The sequence below is a fragment of the Gracilinanus agilis genome, chromosome 3 (genome assembly GCF_016433145.1).
Source record: "Gracilinanus agilis isolate LMUSP501 chromosome 3, AgileGrace, whole genome shotgun sequence".
Lineage (NCBI taxonomy): Eukaryota > Metazoa > Chordata > Mammalia > Didelphimorphia > Didelphidae > Gracilinanus > Gracilinanus agilis.
The window spans coordinates 264187533-264208831 of NC_058132.1; the positions used below are offsets into that span (position 1 = coordinate 264187533).

The 21299-nt window shown below is 33.0% G+C and overlaps 1 protein-coding gene across 3 annotated transcripts in view; it reads right to left on the reverse strand.

Moving 5' to 3' along the window:
• Nucleotides 1-21299, reverse strand: part of PSMD14 (proteasome 26S subunit, non-ATPase 14) — a 106886-nt gene that overhangs the window by 21137 nt on the left and 64450 nt on the right. For all 3 annotated transcript variants that reach the window (XM_044669833.1, XM_044669834.1, XM_044669835.1), the window contains 5 exons: nucleotides 18921-18992; nucleotides 18546-18665; nucleotides 16316-16386; nucleotides 15114-15264; nucleotides 310-417 (listed from right to left, as the gene is read on the reverse strand). In XM_044669833.1, coding sequence (XP_044525768.1) covers nucleotides 310-417; nucleotides 15114-15264; nucleotides 16316-16386; nucleotides 18546-18665; nucleotides 18921-18992 — 522 coding nt within the window. The remainder of the gene's footprint in view (nucleotides 1-309; nucleotides 418-15113; nucleotides 15265-16315; nucleotides 16387-18545; nucleotides 18666-18920; nucleotides 18993-21299) is intronic.

Consider the following 21299-nt stretch of genomic DNA (forward strand, 5'->3'; position numbering starts at 1 on the left):
AGAGATGCCAACAGCTTAAAAACAAAATGCAATCTACCCAAAACTATATCTAATAACATCACAAACATGCAAAATCAGAAAATATTCTCTAGGGAAAGATGCTTTCAAATGTTCCTAAAAGGAGTACCTTAATATTCAAAAGGATCTTTATTAAATCATTCAAGTCCCCATTATCAAGTATCTTCCAAAGAACTGTAAAGATGAGTACCATACCAATTAGAATGACATATTAGGTTTTTAAATTACTAACCTGATAAAGGTCCCATATTGTAAATCAGAATTTAGCACATTATCAAACAGAGGCATTACCTGGATAGATGGCTTGTTTAAGTGACCCAGATTTGAAGTTGTTTGTCTAGGTTCATGTCCCAAGACCATCATATTAGCATTGATCAATCTGAAGGCATCAATAACAACCTGTAAAAACAAGGTGTCAGGTCAATTCTTTTTAGAGACTGCAAGTGATGATTCCAAGCAACAGTGGACAAGGCATGATCAACTTGCATCTGTTTTTGGCCTATTTCCAGAAAATCATTTAATTATAATATTAATAAAAAAGAGCCTCCTGCTGACTATGCCATCAGCACACCACCCTCTATCTTGTAATGTAAGGTGACACCAATTATTACAATTTTCATGAGCTTCATGTGAGGAAAAATATTAATTTTGCATCCTTGTTACTGCAATACGTCATTGCTAAGCTTCTATTATATTAGCCTCCATTGGTGTGCATATGTTTTGTCACCTAAATTTTACCTCATCCAAATGAATGACAAAGAGAGACTAAAACTGAAAGTGAGCACAAGGTAAGGGACCACAGCTAAGGCCCAGGCCTGTCACATCAATTATACCACCACGATACTTGAAATGACAACAAAATTATAGCCAGCAAGGAACTTGCCTCCTGTATTCTCTCCTAGTCAGATGCCTTTTACTCCTTGTGACTACGGAAGAGTTTGAATATCAGCCGATGGGTTTAAAAGTCCATACCAGTGTCATGATCATAAGTAAGAAACAATGTAAGAAGACCAAGGTCATTTGAGATTTAGGGGGCACAGTATATAAATGATAACCATATTCCTGGGATCACTGCAAAACAAAAACAAAAAACCCATGGCCAACTTCCTTCTGCTAAATTTAGTCAACATATTTTTATAAAAGGCTTTGCATTCTTATATAACACAATTTCACCTTTCAGAGCTCTTTGCTTACTGAACACCAACCTCGCTATTTATTATCACTAAGCACTACATAAAGCTACAAATGTTATAAAGTTGTAATCCTTTGGACTTTTAAAGAAAAATGTTTTGGTATATAAAACATTCCAAATGTAGTTGTTGTCCTTAAAACTCAAATAATATAAGAGTTTTGTCTTTAAAATGTATATTGTTATAATGTAAGGAGAAACAAGGAATAAAAATGGGAATTAAGCTACCTTAATCTAAAAATAAAATAAATAAATAAATTGAAAATGGAATCTAAATAAGGGTTGTGCAATAATACTAGATATTAAAGAAGATAGTCTGAAGGAAGGGGAGGGGGGGGAATCACACCTTCTAAAAGACTGCCATGAAAGAAATATGTATTCAAGAGAGACAGCTGTTAACTAACTAAAACATCCTGAGAAATAGAGCATTTCAAGGCTTCTATACTATACTGGTCAGTTTGTAAATTCATTTCAAACTGGTTATCTATGTACCAAATAAAGTTCAATAATTTAATACATATTATTTCATGAATAAAACGATTCAGTTTTAAAATTCTTCTATATGTCAACATGGTCTGGCTGAATAAGCATATACCTCTAGAATCCATTCATTAGTTTTATTGTGAAAGTTATTTTTTTATTCATAAAGTAACAAAAATCAAAACCATCTCCTGAAGATCTATATATTCCTGGTGGAACATTTTCATTGGATGGCATAACTTTTAAGTATAAATCCATGATGAATTATTTGGTTAAAAAAAGGAAACAATCTAATTTCATTTTGGGGCGGGGTGCTGAAAAAGTTAACACATTTATCACAAGAAAACAAGAAATAGTGACTCTGGGAGATGCTCAAATTTACTAGTTATCTTATCATATTTTAAAATAAAGACACATACAGAAATGAAATTTGAAATGACTAATCTTACCTACTAATGGCAATATAACAAAAACATCATTATCTTGGTATAAATACTTCGTCTAATATAGCTATTCATTTCTAACATAGGTATTGAGAGTACATGAAGTTTTAGCATTTTGGACTTTGCAGCACTGCCCAAAACATAATACTATTAATACCTATATACTTTTGACACCGAACATTTTCTAACTAATGGTAATGCAGCAGACCACTATTTTACATGTGAAATCTCTATAATTCATAACCTTTCTAAACAGGTGTGAAACTTTGTGAGAAGGAAAAGAAAGATCAGTTGAAAAGTTATCATGTCTTGTTAAATGAAATATAAAATTTTCAACTTCTACTCAGAAATCCAGAGGAAAAATATTTAAGCATCTAAACATATCATTCAACTAGTCTATGATGGATTACACAAAATGAAATGAGTAAAGTAACAATTTCTTAATAGCATTTATAACCAATAGAAAACGAATACTTTAACTACACCAAGATTAAAGGAATTCGCTGCCATCACTATAGCAACTGTCTTAAGGAAGCTAACATGCTGAACAACCTGCAGACCAAAATTAGACTTAGTACGCAATAAAAGCATAAATACGGCAAAATAACCTACATTTTAATTTTTGTACACTCTTATAATTGCATTCTGCACTGCAAGAACAAATCGGTTCTTCCTTTAGAGCATATCAAAATAAATAGACTCATTAATGTCCGGTGTACTAATGAGCAATGGGTGAAGTAGGTGTTAATTATGCCACAGTAAGATTCAAGAAAAAGCCCTGGTGAGCACTTGGAGGTGTGTACAAGCTGAAGGCTTTTCTCTATGTTTGTGTATTTACAGCATGATGCAATAGAATGACAGCAAAGTGGTCACTGCATAGTTAAGAATGGAAATCTCAGACACAGCAACATGAACAGAGAACCCCCAAGGATTAATTAAAGTACAGGGGGAAAGTCCACTTTTTTTCAACTCTTTGAATTTTTTCAACAATTAAATTTGGCAGTTTAAATTTTTTCTCTTCTTATAACGGATATACATGTCCATTAATCTAAAGCAGCCTACACCTTGTTAATGCAAACAATTTACCCAAAACAGACTATACAAAATTACCTCTTAATATGTAAAAACAAAAACCTCCAAGCTCAAGAAAGATGAATGTTTTCAGGAATATGACGACAGACCTTTAAAAAATGCTTTTCCAGGCTGAAGTCAATATACCACACTGAATCTCTATTCAGCATCCTGACCATTTAATATTTTCTGGTACAAGTGCCTTGAGACTTTTCAGAGGTCACTGCAACAGTAGACAGCTTATAACAAAACCATTAGCAGTTTGGCTAGCTTAGGGAAACCTCTTACTTTCCTTTTTTGTTTATTATCACTGCATGAATCTGCAGCATATGATAGTTTATAATTTCTCAGGCTTGTTAAATTCATGTTAAAGGTCTGTTTTCTTGTTGAATAAATTTTGTTCATATAATGCTGCCTATTTCATACACTCAGTCTTTAATAGCACCTTTGGTCTATGCGCAACTCACAGATCAAAACAGAGGACTAAAATAGGGGTTGATGATGCTATTTACATGTGTGATTCCTGCTGTCTTCTTGTTAGTAGCTTTAATATAATAGAAGACCTTGTCTGTTTTGTAATTAACACATCTTTACTGGAGAGATATTTGGAAGTGATTGCTGTGAATATACTGGTTAGTAAAATAAACACAATCACACACCACTTTCTGTTATCAGACAAATTTGTGAATTGTACACATTATACTCCAGATCAACAAACTGTGATATAACAGCCAAGTAGAAGACACATATTTATATAACCCTTTATTTTTCTGAAAATATGTATTCACTCTGACCTTGCAAATATAATTAGCTTGTGGGATGTGCGGATTTCAGTACCATGGTTGCTTTACTAATTGCAACTCTTGGAAATAGATACTAAATATTTGGAAGCTGCCAATACAAAATAAAAACTGCATCATTTTGTACATCTGTCTTAGCTTGTAAAAGCTTAATAGTTTGAAAATCAATAACTATGTTCCTTATTTACTCTAAGCATGACCAAGGGTCAAGGACTCAGAATTTGATTTTAGTAATGAGTTTGGTTTGAAGAGCCAAAACTGCAATCATTTCCAAATTAAGTTTAAATTCGTGATTATTTTGGCTTCACTAATGAATATGTTACAATTCATCCAATATGCTATTCATTTTTTAACTTATGTTCTTTCTAATCAGCTGCAGGTCACTCGACAAGACAATTTTTCAAAAATCCTAACCTATTTTAATAACCTATACTTTAATATATACTATACAGAGCAATCTATATTTTTTGCAAATTCTCCTTTAAAAAGAGTTTATTGACAAGACATTTTAAAGAAAACCACATAGGTCTTTAGGCAATCTCCTTCTCTATAAACTATCAATTATTTGGATTTTCTTTATGGGTGATAGCACTAAGAAGGTAAATTTTCTTAGTATATAAGAAATTGTAGTAGAACTTTTAAAAAGAAAACTTTCTGGAAGCCTTTTAAGAGTTCTACATGCAGCTCACTGTGAGATCTATTGCATTTTAAAGAACTGCAATGTAAACAAAAAAAAAAAAAAGAAAGGTTGGTTTGAGATTGCCATTTTCAGAACTAAGTCAATGACAAAATGTGAAGATTCTTTGTTGACATTCCAAAACTTAATTTTTTGAATTATGTATTTCTAAACAAACATGCTGGTGAATAAAGTTGGTCTGTAAAAGATATAATATGAATATGCCAGGTGTGGAAATAGAAGCAATGTCCCATCTAAAATATCTTTTATCGCCTGCAAATGACCTGTTATCAAATGCTTAGTTTGTTTCTAGATTCTTTAAAAATTAAAGGGCAAATGACCTTGGAAGTGCTGCTGGCTTTATGACCATTTCGTTATTTATGCTGCCATGCACTGTCAGACATCTTTAAGAGAAGAACATCTCCTGTCCCTTGTAAACCCATAGCATTAAAAATTCAGAGAAATCTTACTTTTGATGCCATTTCCAATGAAAAGCACTAAGAACTGAAACTGACTCATGCCAAATACATATCACTGAATTGCTGTGATTGGGAGTCTCAAGTTTGCAACATGGAAATTATTTATAAAATGTCAATTTTAGCTCCGGAAAAGAGATTCCTATGAGTATGTACATTTTCTTGCTTTATCCTTGGAGAATTTCTTACTATGGCTAGATCTGTAGTACAACTTCAATATACTGGAAGTAGGGGAGCTGACTGCAGGATAATACATTTATCTTGACAAGTGAGGACATGCATCAGAACTCCAATGGTAAGCCACAAGTTTTGAAGATACATGCCTTAATGAAGACAAAAGGATTATTATAAAAATTAGTACAGCAAAAAGTGTTTAAGCATTTAATAGAGCATCTCTGAAAAAAATTTACTTTAAATAAATTGAGGATTGGCTGAATTTCAGAAAAAAAATTTAAGCAGCTAACATTTACTGCTTAAATCAGAGAACTGTTCAGAGACTATGGATGGCATCCTGGTAAGGTGGAAAGAACGAGCACTAAATGTGAGAGTCAAAGGCTCTGGATTCAAGTTCTGACTCCAATATTCACTAGATGTTCAAGTCACCGAACCTTTGTGAGTTCCAGGTTCCCAGTCTGTAAATAGGAACAACAACACTTTCATTATCTACACTCAAAAGGTCGTTGTGAGGAAAGTGCTTTGTAAACTTTAAATATAAAGCTAAGCTACTATTTTGGTATCACAAAGCTAACCTCTCCTTTAGACTTCAAGAAATAAAACAAGAAATGTAGTTGTAAAGGTATGTAATTCCTTAAGAAATTTTATATAAAAAATGTACCTAAGTATTATTTACATTAGACATTAGCATCAATTATAAAAAGAATGAATTTAGTATGCCTTAGAGTCTTAACAACTTTATCACTTCAATATCCCTGGAGTCATATGCTCTAAATAAATAGTATCAAAGTTATCTTGAGCAAGCCTAGAAGCTGTTAATGCTGAAATCTGCTTAGTTTAAAAGAGTAGGTAGAATTCTCAGAATACTGTTAATCAAGTAGAAGAATTTTCATGTCCAAGATAGAGGTCTCATAAGGCAATTCAGTAGCCTGTCAAAAATGAACAACTAATTCCATTTCATTTTCTAATGGACTAGAACTGGCTCTCCTTTGACAATCTCAAAACTCAAGGATTGATAAATCTAGAAACTACTGGTCAAGGCTAAAACATCTTAGATCTCACATGGAAAATGCTTTTTAATGATCAAAGATCAATTGCTTTGCTAGGAATGGTTGTTTAAGTTATTCAGTGTTGCTTTCAAATGGTTCAATATTGAACATAACATTAAAGCAATATAAAAGTTATATCAAGCATTTAAAAAACTCCTAAAACAATAGATAGTTTTTCATCATTTTTCTTCATACATATAAAATTTGATCAATACCCCTAAAAATAAAAATCACAGGTAGCTTTCTAAGATTTATTTTTCCCATCAATTTGTCTGAGACTTTTGGCTTTAAGATTATTGTGAGTTGTCTGTCACATGGATACATGTTATAGGTAAAACAAAAATGCTGCCATCTTATCCCTGAGTTTCAGGGTTTTTCGCTGTGCTATCTTCTCCCATTAGATTGTAAGCTCCTCAAGTACAGGAACTGTCTTTTTATTTGTATGCCTAGCCCTTACCACAATGCACATAATAGGCATTTATAAATGATTAGTTACTAATTGACTTTACTCTTAAAAGTCACTGGCTCATAAACCTTCTTTTGGTAGGCAGGAAGTACATTTATTATAGTTTGCTACAAAAATGGTTAACCATGTTTTATAATATGCAGCATGGCTATTCAGGTTGTGGGGAAATTGCAGCCTAGACCTGGAATCAGAAGTCTTAAGTTTAATGCTCTGCTGTTTTACTGGCTGAGAGCTACATCCCTCAGGAATTCAATTTACTCATCTATGAAACAAACAGATTAGGTAATACGTAAGGACCCTTCCAAATCTAACATTCTGAGATTCTGTGGTAATGAATAAATATCTAATTTAACTACAGCTTTGAGAAAATGCTGAAAAAGGACCAACAGACATTTCAAGGAGTCTAAGAAGGAAGTCACCACAATAACCAATCAGGAAACTCCTATTTCTTTGGGAGCAACAGTGATAAAACATTTAACCCTCCAAAAGTTATGGAGTGGGGGAGGAGAAGAGGCAGGTAGGTGGCTCAGTGAGTTGAGAGCCAGGCCTAGAGATGGTCCTGGGTTCAAATCTGACATCAGAGACTAACTACCTGTGAGACCCTGGGCAAGTCACTTAACTCCCATTGCTTAGTCCTTACTACTCTTCTGCCTTACGATCAGTAAGACAGAAGGTAAGGGTTTAAAAGAAAAAAAAGTAGGTTACATGCAAAAGGAAAGAACCACAATGAAATGAAATCAAATGCTATGAATTTATAAAGACCAAAGCTTGGAAGGAAGAAATGAGAAGGCAATTCTTCTACTTCCACATCTTTGGAAGGGTTGGGGCCCAAAGAGATAGAACACTGCAAATAAATTCTTTTTCAATTTTGCTGGTTAGTTTTGCTGAACTTTTTTCATATAAGAGATGTCTTATTGGGAGAGGACTGGTGAAGAATACAGCAGGAAATATAAGTGAGGTAAAGACAAAAATCAACAAAAATTTATTTTATAGAATTTTTTTTAAGTTTACATTGAGACAATCATGCTTCCCAAATGTCCAATCACCTCTATCATACTAACATATATAAGAAACCAGAAACAATGATTCCTTTCCATATAGGTTCATTCCTTTTAGTGCTAGAGAATTGCCTATTTTCTTACATAACTTTTCTAATATGAAAAAAGTGAAATAAGTATCACATTGATATAACATAGCTATGAATCTCATGTCATAAAATGTTAGAAAAATTAGAAATCAGTCAACAAATATTTATTAAGCACCAATATGTGCCAGACACTGTACAAAGCACTGAGGGGGGGGAAAAGCAAACAACAAATATACCCCTTAAGGAGTTCAGGAGAGATAACAAAGAAATATGTACAAAACAATCAACCTTCAGAATAAATGGGAAAAAAATTATAAGGCATTAGAATTGAGAAAGGATTCCTTATGATTGAATCATTATTGAAGAATGCTACTCTCAAAGGACAAAATATAACAGGATAGTTCTTATTAAGGCTTTAAAATTTGTTTTTGAGCATTCTGACTCAGCCTCTTTTAGAATTTTCATTATTCCTCAAAGTTCATATAAAGTCATAATGAATTAGTCAAGAATTTGAGAGATAAGTGAGTATAATGGAATGAAGGATGGATCTGGAGTCAGAGGAACTCAAATTGAATACTAAATTTGTCAGGATTACTTGTATATTCATAGACGAGTCACTATGTTTCTGGAATGTTTCCTAATTCAATGCTATTAACAAAAGAATATATGAAGTTAATTTTTTAGTAAGCAGAATTATGGAGTATGGCACAGGCCTTAAGATTTAACTACTTTATTTTTTGCTAAATATTTTCTTTCCAGTTATCTTGAGAGATTAAATAAATTTGCTACAAGACTTCAATCTGATTGCAAAAGTACAGGAAGCAAATAGCACTTAGTCTTATACTAGGAGCTAGAAAGGGAAAATTTGGTATGGAAATGAATTTATATTTTTTCTATTCTGCTTTCCTAAATTCCAGCTAATGAGTAACAAGGAGGAAAATGGTAATTCTAATTTTGCAAAATTTAGCAATTTTTAGAAGATTTGGAAATTTGGAATTATAGTTGTTAAAATTTATAAAGTATAATGTCCAACAATAAATGAGTTGGCAAAATACTTATTGACAAATCAATATTAACATCTTGTTTTTTTAATAAGTTAACTTCCCATTGTCACATCCAAAGTGAATTGGACTAAAGAAAGTAACTATGCTTCTTATTCTTAAAGCTAAATGCAATGTATGACATATCTTTTTGATATGTTAGAGGCCTTGTGCAGACAGAAGTCTTTCAGTAAATAAACAACTAAGCTAAGAATTGGAATAAAAACTAGTGATCATTGGCAGACAACTTCTTAAGCCAAATTCTGACCATGACATTACTATAGTCTTTTTATTAAACTATATTCCTGGGACAAATTACCTAGAAATAGTATCCTTAAATTGGGCTGTCTAGAAAAGGTGAAAGGAATAATCTTGCTAGTCCTTAATAGCTTCATCTTCTTAAGAATTTTACACAAATATTCACTGATAAATTTTCAGAAACATTTATTTCCTACATCTGTGTTAGGACCTTGCTCTTCACTATCTTAATTAACTAGAATTAAAAATTTTAAACAAAACTAATAAAGAAATCTTGTTGTAATATTTAGAAAAGTTAAAACATCATACAATTTGAATTTTCTTATACATATCTGTTAACTAAGTAAAGGATCCATCCTGAAAAAGGAAGTATCATTATAGATGTCTTTCCTAGGGCTCAGAAAAATGAGTTATTACAACACCTTTTCTCTGTTCTCCTTTTCCACACTAGCATCCAATTTCTTGTTCTTTTTCTGAGAATGCTGAAAAGTAACTGATTTTGCACTGACAGATGCCTGAATTTGAAGAAGTGAAATTTTCCTTATTTATAATAGCTCCTGCACCAAGAAGACTTTCTTTACTTCTCTTTGCTTAGTCCAATTGTTCTTCAAGGACTCATCTTTAGTCTTAGCTCCTCTGTAAAGTCATTCCAAACAATATTGTCCTTTGTTGTCTCATATGCTGCTGCATTTAATGTATGCACACAACTACTATCTTATGACCTATTTGTACCACACAATTTTAGGAAAATGTCTGGTAATTCTCTAATGGATCTTGCTTCATCATGTAGGATTGCAGAGCTAGTGCAGGAAGGAGTCTTTTAGAAATATCATCTAGTTAAACTCCTTCATTTTTCAAATTAAGAAATGGAGTTTCAGAAAAGAGAAATGACTTAAAGTCATGAAAGTAGGGAATAAACTAAGAGCTAAATCTGAACCCATATCCTAACATCAAATATAACACTCCCTTCAATCTACCATAGTTCTTTTTATAAGTTATTTGTGGACAGAGTCTCTATGATAATATTTCGTTTGAATTCCAAAATCCCTAATATTTTGGAACTGTTCAACTCTACCTTCCCAGAATAAGGCCAAAACTAAAAAAACCATTTGCTGACTGGATTACAATGTAATAATAAAAAATCCATCTGGGAAATTCTCAATATTCAAATAGATCTATAGGCTCCATTCCCAATCCTCATTTTTTGTGTAATTCTTGCTCATGTCCTTCCCATAAGCTCACCACAGTAGGTCCACCCAATATGCTGAAGACTTTCCTCAACATTTTCAGACTTAATGAGGATATTAGTGAATTTGGCTGTTCAGCTGTTATCCTTCACCCTCACCATATGACCAATCTATCTTTTCTTCCTGTCACATATTTCCCTGATGATATACTCTATGCCTTATTGTTGTGGGCCATAAAGAAACAGCATAATCTGTAAATCCCATTAGATCCAGGTGTAGCTGATGGTTATAACTACTCTATGACTCTTCATTAATAAAAGTTTTGATGTATAATAAATCACTCCAATTTGAAAGAAAAGGATGAATATGTGGGAGGCCAATAAGAGAAACAGAGCCTCAAATAGATACTTTTATCTGGACCCTATCAAAAGCTACTCTGCTAGTCAGAGCCAGACAGGATAGGCTATCAAAGATAAAAATCTTGACTCCTCTTTTGATCTCTTTTATGATCCACACCATTTCTTATTGGAAAAGCATTATAGTCTTATTGGAAAACTTTAAGTCCTTAGCAAACCAGCAGTTAAGAGGTTAACATTCTCCCTTTTGGTCAGGAATGCAGGTGCTGGGTCTCAAAAAGTTGTTTTAGACAACCAAGGCCAAAAAATTCAGGGTCTTCCCAACCCAGCAAAATATTCCCAGACTTAGCTTACTGATGATAAGGCAGCTACAATCTAACCTGGTACTCTTATTTTCACCTTGAAGTTTCGGAGGTTTCTGTATGTTGTCTAAACTAATTGCAATGTCTGCCAAGCTTTAAACTCTCTGTACTTTTGGGGTGAAAGGGAACTTTAATTTATATATAATAAACTTGTGACTAAATGGCACTTCGGAGAAGCAGCTTTGAGTTAACAATCAAGATCGTATCCCATGTCCGCCTCTTTATCAACTAAGCCATCCTTATCAGATTATCTGGAGATGTTGGATAGCTTTTAACAACTGATTATCACAGGAAAGTCCTCTAAATGGCAATATGTCAAAAGAAAATCAGGTAACACACACAGGAATCCCCCTGCCCCCAATAAAAATCTCTTACAAAAATGGGATAAGCGATCACTGGTATTTTAAAATAATTTCCCTACATTACAGATACAGAAAAGAAAATTTGAAGGGAAACTGGTCAGTTGCCTACAGGACTTTTGTTGGAACCTTGCTGGACATATAATATCAAAACCTATTTAACAGCTCTTTTTATTCTAAGTCATAGCATGTTCAAGAGATGGAAGGGATTACAGATGTCATCTAGTTCAAACCCCTCATTTCACATAAGAGGAAACTTTGAGTTTCAGGGAATTTAAATGACTTACCCAGGACGGAACAGGTAATGTGAGAGGGGGGACATATACCTAGGTCATGTGACTCCAAAGTCAGCAACCTGTACCGCATCACTACCTTCCCTGAACTAAGGAGTAAACAAATAAGATAATAAAACCTTAACTCACTAAACTAACCGAATGTTAGATGAATAGATGGGGTCAGATGCATGGAAAGTATATAAAGCAACATTTACAAGCACGAAATTCATGTTTCAACCCAAGGAACAGGTCTCTGACCTGGCACATCTTACAAATGAACTAAGGAAACAATTATCTTAAAACACAAGAAACAATATCATATTTCTTATTATTTAGCTCATTCAGTAGCAATTTCTGGCAATAATGACTATACTAGAATATGAACACAACTACCCTTGGCTAGCATCACTATAATACATGTTAGATATGTCAATTATGTAACATGCCTTAGTTCAACATATGCTAATAGCTTATAAATCTGTTGTTATTTTCTGCTTCCATGTTCTTTTCTTGATCATAGGCTGCTAGTTGGCAAATATCAGGTGCGTCAAAATCAATTTATATAATGCCAAGCTCAAATATCACTCATATATAGGTCATTTATACACTCACACTACGCAATGTGGTAAAGAAAGATTTCAGGATGGGTAACCAACAACTTAGCCAATCTGTAAAAATCACTTTTGTTGTAAAAAATGACTTAAGACAATCCTTTGGGTTACTTTCTGTTTCCTAAATTTCTACGTTTGTTTATATGGCAAAGTCTATAATACTGTAATGACGTGAAAAACACCATTAATGAAAGATAAAACTGATGAAATATGATACTCAGAATAATACTTAATAAACAATAAATAAAATGGGATATATAAAAGAAGAGATAAACATTCCTTCCGAGAAGTTCATGGATCAAGACCTATAGTCTCAATTTAAATAACTTGCATATGGTTTATAATTTCAACTCTTGAGTCAACAGTAGCCTCATAATACATTTTGACAGCTTTGATAAATTACATATGAAAAATACCGATAAACTTAGGAATTTAAAGTCATATAACAAATAAGATGTTTGGAATGATAAAAATATACACAGGCCATGATATTTATTTATACTCACTTATAGTTCTTATAATTTTGAGACAATTCTGAAAGAATTACAATTTCCGAAATTTATTTAGTCAACTTATGAATATAGTAGCAGCCTCAATGTGTATATGGGACTAGATGCTTTTTTGGCATGATATGAAACATAACTCTTAATGTTAAAAGTAAAATAAATTATGTGAATCATTCACATTTGACAGCTATGTAGACTTTGCTCAAATATTTTCCCATATCAAACACAAAACCTAGATTATGGAAACTTTTTGTAAAATAATTTAAGATGTCAAGACATGAAAATTATTACGAAATTTTCATTATTACTATTTTAGAAGGTGGTACAAATCTTACTACATTTATTAATATTTCTATGTGTCATAAAACCAATAAGAATGATTAAAAGCCATACAAATCAACATTTGATAACCCACTTTATTTTGTTTCAGCTAGGTTTTTAATTCTCAGAACTGTAACATGTACTGTGTTAAAAGAAATAAGACTATTTTTTTCCACTGTCTAAGTTCATTTTATTTTTCTTTTCAAAGTATCTCCTTCTCAGTTGAGTCAAACTACCATGGAAATTCAATCTGTCAGTTTCTAACCAGTGCTACAAACTACAGTGCTACCTTCCCTTAAAACCAGGCCTCAATGATTACTCATCACTTAAACATGGCAGGAAAATTCTAAAAGGAATACTTGATATTCCAATGTGAAAATTATTGAATATTTTTAAACAAAGAGGACAAAATTTTGACAGCATCAGCTAGAACAAAACAAAGAGTATTTCATATGAGGGATATGAATTAAAATTTTGTGGTGGGATACCATAAGTTAATTTTAAAAATGAACACAAATCAATGCCTTTATTTATTTTTTACTTGTACACCAACTAAATAGTCACATATAGTCAAAGGAATTAAATGAGTAAAAAGATTTTTATCTACCAAAGAATCAGATGCTATTTATTTTGAATTCTCTTATGTGCTAGTATCTTTTATTTCTTTTGTGGAAAGCTTCTATCCTGAAAAGCTAAATCAAGACTAATAAGATCATGATTTAGGAAAGACCCCAATTTTGATCTATCATAATAATATCTCGTCAGAAATGGTTGGACTATAAATTCATAACAGATGAGCACTCTGAAGTAACAGTAATATTTTGTTTGTCTGAGCTAGTGAACAGATATAAATGTAATCTGCACTACTACTATAATACAGGTCTGATACATTGCAAGTCAATATTTATTTTAAGTACTATAAAAAGTATTTATAAAAATGCATAAAAAGATTTCATAAATATATTGTGATTTTAACGATTATTCTGCACTACAATGGAAATACATGCTCAAACAAGACACCTCAGCAGTATTTTAAAGCAGTAACCACCTAGCCAATTTCTGTACGTTCTGTAGTTTTTCTAATCCACTCTCCCTGTGGTTGAGCAAAATCGAATTGCCTCTCACATTTGCAGACAGCTCTGTGAAGGTGATAATAGAGCTGCTCCCTGCTGTCATGAGGCAGGAAATAGGAAAATGGCATATGGGGCTAGAAAGAAAGAAATAAAAAAAAAAAAAGAACTAAACAAGAACAAAAGAGATTTCAACAAAGGACAACTATAACCCAATATGCTTTGCAAGTTAATCTCTTTTCAGAATCATTTAACATACTTAATCATTCATCTGCGTCCTCACTCAAAAATGTGAATGGTTGAGACCCAGTCTTTGGGGCAAGTTTTCATTGTCTAAAACATTTGGAACACACAATGCTAAAAAGTGTCCTGTGCAACATCTGCAAAACAAAGCCTTATAACTAGCTGTTAAAGTTCTGTATTCACCACCACTTACTATTCATAAGTTTAGTTTGTTTAAACTATTTGTCAAAATATTAATAAAATATTTTGGGTCTGGGGTTATCACTCCTAAATGATCTTTCAAACCACTAAAGGGTTAAACCCTTTTTATTTAAACATAATTATTTAAATGGCAGCTGATTAAATTGGGAACAATTACAGAATTTAAAATTTGAAAATAATATTCTTAATATATGAGGGAAATATGTTTATAGATTTTCATGATTGGTTGATTAATTTCAATTTTAGATTGAGTCTAATTATGAAAGCTTCCCAGAAGAAACATTTTAATTTATAGTCAAATAAATAAATGGGAACTGAGATGCTGTGCTAATAAAAAAAGGACCTAGATATACACCCACCAACACCTCACACCCCCAAAGAAAAACAAACTCTACCTTTCCTTTGACACTCTGAATGGGATCCACTACGACTGCCACGGCTCTTTCCGACAGGGCTTCAAAGCTCTGCTGAGTATTGATATCCACACCAGAAAGCCAACAGCCAAAGCCAGGGTGACTGTGATACCAACCAACAACCATCTCAGGCCTGAAACAAAGAGGGCATTCAGGGACTCCTAATGGAAGTAGTAAAACATTTATGATATGAAAAGAAACACTCCACTAACAGGGTATAAATTAAGAAGAGATGAAAAACACACAGGTGTGAAAAAGCACCATTAGAAACACTGAAATTATTCACCATATTATCTTGAAAACATGGAAATGAATCAGTGTGACAAAGGAGTGCTATCATTAAGAGATGCACATTAGCAGTGGTGGGTGAGGCTCACAGTTTTTCACCCTGTTGCCACACTTTCCTGGAGCCAGTTTTTACCTTTCAGCATTCAAGTAAACATCGACTCTTTAACTCCTTAACTCTGGGAGTTGCCTTCTCCAGGCACAAAGTCCGTGGTGAACAACGGACACTGGGATCCACTGTCATGAAAGTATTAAATATCAATTAAACCAGCAGTAGAACTAGGAACTCAGTCAAAAAGCAATTTACACTGTTCTGTTCAGCTGCTGAGCCTTTTGTTAACATAAATTTTGAAGTTTTTTCCACAGTAAAAGAATCTGAGCAAAAAAATGACAACTGTTGAGAGGTTTAGCTTGAAATCACCAAAATTGATAGACTACTAAGATTGTGTTTTACTACTTTTTCTGTCTTTACACCTAAATGGTAATTCACATGCCTATAGATATAATTAAATATTCAAAATACGAATATACTTATAACTACCAAAACATGTGGAAAACACAAGCTCTTTCAATTTTAAGTGATTAGATAGTAAGTCCATATGCTGAAGAGAGAGGAGCTACAGCACAGGCTGACTACGTGAGAGTCAAGAATTTTAATGTGAGGCAATTCGCTGGTTGGCAAGTTTCTATGATTTCTGTAATTCAGGGAGGGAAGAGATAACTAGGTAGGTGATGCACTGCAGTCATATTGATAATACTTTTATGTCAAGTGAATTTTTTCAGTGATGATATCCATAAATACACATAACTCTGAGGTGTGTATCTGAAAAAGCAAACAGTTTACATAGCATACGAAATGTTTTCGATTACTTATTTATGTGTTGATTTGAAGCCCTTACCTTCCCGTCTGCTTCAGCATATCCAACATTTTGGCTTGGAATACTGGATCAACTGCCTCTACGCTGACACCCTGGTTTAGAAAGATGATTAGTTTTAGCACATAAGGAACTTTGGGGGGAACAAAACAAACAAAAAAATCTCAAAATGCAAGGTGAACTGACAATTTCATAGGAATAACTATGAAATATTTTTTTACTTGAGACAGCTTAATCCCCTTGAATATCTAGTCTTTTTACATACGATAATCCTTTGAGGTGATGATCCTTAAAAATCAGGACACTTGAAAATGATGTACTAATTTCATTCAATTATATTTTAAAATTTCCCCAAACTTCTCATAGTTTATAACTGGAAGATTTGATCCACTTTTATACTTTATGACCAAACAATTATAAGATTATTTAATTTCTGGATGGATCAGAAGTTCATCCTGTCCTAACTTTGCCTCCATTAGTTAATAAAAAAGCATTTACTAACCCCATGGAGAAGATCCTAGACGACCTCTGTTTCCCTTCCAACTTTAAATCTGTGACCCTATGATCTTAGGACTAGTTTGATCAAGTTGCATTCTCAATAGACAGGTAAATATTCTGCATTTATATTGGGTGGCATAAAAAATATTAAATATTTTTTTTACAGAAGAAAAAAGGTTTTTCAGTTTCAAAAATCCATGATCATACAACTTTGAGGAAATAATCAACTGGTAGCCTCAGGTGCTCTGTTCTTGGTAGTCAATTTAAGAAAGTACATTGTTATTTTGCCTGCTAAGCAGGCCTCAATACACAACTTGAGCACTGGCTTATTTTGTATATCTTTTTACAACAACAATTACCTCAAACACAAACTACTTTTCAAAAAAGCTAGACCCCAAAACCAATCATCATGCCTTAAAGTTAATTATTTTTCAGACAAATTATCCAAAATGGGATTTTTTTGAAGAAAGAAAAATTTCTCAGAAGCCATCATTTCTTTGTAAGACCATTCATTATAAATGTATAACATTAGAATGTTACACAGTTAATTTTAATATTATGTAAACTCACTAGCAAACATAAATACTTCCTCAAAAGAAATCCTTAGTATTTTGGTCTGAAAATTAAGAATTAACCTTTTCAGAGAGAAAACTTTCTACTATTATTTATGCATGATGATTTTAGTGATCCAAATTACTACCTCATATTATCTTGTAAACAAGTAATTACAGAGAAATTATGAAATCTGCTTGTGTACAACTCTAAATAAGACAAGGTGTGCTTGCCCCAGAGGGACTGGTAACAGTTAATGAAGAAATTTGCTGATCTCTGTTAACTTATAATTAAAAGAAAAGCTATAGAATAAACATAATGTCTCATGATTTTCTCCCTCAAACTTTGGCACTGTGCATTTAATGTAACAAGCGTCAACATGTTGTCATTGCTTTTATAAGCCCAAATATATATTTTCCCTGGAAACAATTCTGTATTTAACCATGTGAAAATATGAAAAAATAAATACAAGGAAAAATGAATTCTAACATAGAATGAATATAGCATGGTTAAATTAAGAGTAATTTAGACATTTATCCTGTTGTATATATTCTGCCCTAAGTACCTGCTTTGCTTTAATTCCCACAGAGCTATAAAGGCTTTTTCTGCTTATGTTGATAGTAGAATGTTTAACATCTTTAAAACCTTATGAGAAAATATAGAAAATGCACCTATTTATACTGATCAAATATATTTCCTACAAAACCAGAATACATTAAGAGGAAACAGAGTGGATTCCTTATAAACCAACAGAGTGTATACTTCTATAAATAATTTACCTCACCTGGGTAAAAGAAAATTTTCTGTGATTTCTTCAAATTACATGCTGAATACGTAGCAAGAATAGCTATAACGTTATAGTCATATATTTTAAAGTATTAGAAAAAAGGAATATGTGTTTAAAACAATGGGAACAAAAACCAAAACTTAATGAATTCAAACTTAAAAGTGGATTTTCAAACATAATACTGTATCTTGTTCTTTGTTTTTGCAGTAAGTTTAATGTTATTTTATTTCAAAAACTAAAGTATTAATAAAGAGATCTATACCCAGGACATGGTGTAGAAATTTCTATCATCATTGCTATGACTTTTTTTTCTATTGGGGAAAAAAAACAAAAAGGAGCAGGATAAAAAGTTATTTTCCATTTAGAAAAAGTAAAAACCCACTTTTACTTGCAGGAAGAAACTGTAAAAGTACTCACTGTTCCTGACTGTGGCATAGCAAACACATCAATCACTCTGACGGTGTAATCATCAACAAATTCTCCAAGCATCAAACCCATAACTTCCATTGGAACTCCAGCACGACCATGTTTCAACATCTGTAAAGAAGAATGAATGTTACAACTACAACTGGATTTAAAGCTTTATTTGTCTAAGAAATCTATGAGATTTCTACCTCCCCAACTAATTTTTCTTCCAAGGGGGGTAAAATGTTCTTCATTTTTACCTGCTTAAAATAAAAGGTTCCATATGAAAGTGTCAAGTAACATGAACTATATTTGAAATTGAAATGGTAAAAAGTCTAATAAAGCTGCAAGAAGGGCAAAAGAATATACTAAAGTGGCTCTACTTACTTTCAAAAGTGCCAAAGAAGAGATATAAACTTGTTCTGCTGTATCTACTGCTGGAGCATCTGTAGGTGGCCCCTAGAAAACAAGATAATTAATAGGTACTATCAAATACTCGCTATTAACTAGCCCACATTAACAAAAAGTAAATTCAGTGCTTATGGGTCTTATTTACTTAAACAATATAAGGTTTATAAAGGAAAAAAACGAAAGAATCGTACTATATTTTCCCACATCAACCTAGAAGGAAAAAAACCCGAACTACTAAGATTCAGGTGATCACAGAACTAAGTCATTCAGCAAAAGTAACCTACCTTCAGCAGTAAAATAGCTTCAGTTCATCAATTAACTATGTGCCTCTTATAATGGTGTGAATATAAATGCAGTTAGGCTAGCATGATTAACTGGCACCAACACAAGCAGCAATTTCTCCCCTGCTTCATCAGGTTTTATCTAGGAGTAACTTGCACATTAGGATTATGGTAGCCCTCTACAGATTAGGTACAATTGGGAGGGGGGGGAGGGGAGGGAGAGAGGAAGGGAGGGAATGGACCTTCATTCCCTAGGTGGAAAAGCTGTTTGCAAAATACTCTACACCTCTCTTTATGAGTATTTTTTTTTTCCAAAATTAACACTGTTGCCCAAGGTGTGAACATCTAGTTGAAGAAGCTATGGCGCAACAATGAATGTTTCAGAAAACTCAACTAGAACCTTTGAACCAGGCAGTACTGTTAATCTTGGTGTGCCCTCTATTGAACAAAAAGGACATATTAGGGAAATTATCACCAAAAGTTTCTAAATCTATTTTAAAATACAATACTATACAAAACAATATATACATAGCTGTGACCAGATAGTTTATAATTTTAGAAAAGCGATTTCTCCAATAAGAACACTCATGAACAATCATTAAAAAGTGCTGGACACGAAATGATTCTGGAAATCAATGCAATTAGTTATTCTTGCAATTATAGGGTCCTAGAATCCTCATATTCTTTTCTGTGACAGTAACTATATTTTCAGATTATAGGTCAAAGAAGTTAACAATTCAAGTTATAAATTAATAATCCCTATAGAAATCAAACAATTTTTTCATTATATGTTGTGCTTTTAGATCCATGCATTATATCGATATATACATAGCTACATGCATACTCTAGGAACATTTACTATATGTATAACTGTATGTAGCAGAGTTGTCTGTACTTCGTATTTTAATAAAGAATTCAAGAGATCTTAAAGAAGGGGCTGGAAGAACAGTTCTTGAAGATCTTATAAAGGGGATTACAGGCCTTCCACTTCTGTGATGAAACTAACACTTCTAAAAATACAATATTGCCCACCATGTGCAAAAATGACTAGAAATAATGTTGAGAAAAGGCAAGGTATACTGAGAACACATGAAAACTAATGACTACTTTAGAGTGTGCCTGAAAATTGGAAAACATGCATTTTAATACCAAATGGGGACCAAGATCAATGGGAACATCCATTTGGGTTTGTTTTTTTAAAATTTGTAAATAGTAATGAAAAAATTGTGTAAAAAAACCTTGCCCCCTTTTCATTTAATTTTTCATTAATAAAGACTACTGAATTTATTTTATAGGTTTGTACATTTCAAAATGAATAATAAATTCACCCATTTCATACAAGGTGCAGCTTCATTACTCCCCTTATATAGAGGCATGTTTCATATGTGAAAAACTATTTCATATCCATTAAAATGACCTTCCTTCCTAGGAAAGGAACTAGAGTCAAGGAGCTAACCTTTTTCCCCTACAGGCCAATACTGAAACCTAGGTGGTACAGTAGAAATAGCATGGGATTTGGAGTGAGAGGACCCTGGTCCAAATCCTGGCTCTCCTGCCACTTAACCTCTCTGGGCCTTAGTTTTCTCATCTGAAAAAAAAAAAAAAGAAATGAGGGAATAGTATTGGATGACCTTTAAGGTTCTTTTGGATCATCTATGATAAGGGAGAGAGTAAAACTAATGCAGCAAAAGGCAAAAGAAAATCAAGTGGGTAGTTATCCCAAAGACTGTTAGTTGCTAGGCTTAACCTAAACACATATATGAACACATGCAGATAAATGTATTAAATATGCACTTGTAAATGTAGTAAGGCCAAGGATATGAGTAAAATGACCTTTCTCAGTAACTACCAAGGTGCCAGGTACAATGAAATATTCTCTACTAAAGTTCTACTCTGACACCGCCTGAGGACAAAGCAAGATGACTCGAGATTCTCTAAGGTTCAAAGTGCATCAAGTTCAGTGACTAAATATAGGTTCACTGAACACTGGATGAGCTGAATTTGGGAAAGTTTCCCCATTTGGCTTAGATTTTTTTCCCTTCTGGTGGTGGTGGTAGTGGTGGGATAGGGAGAA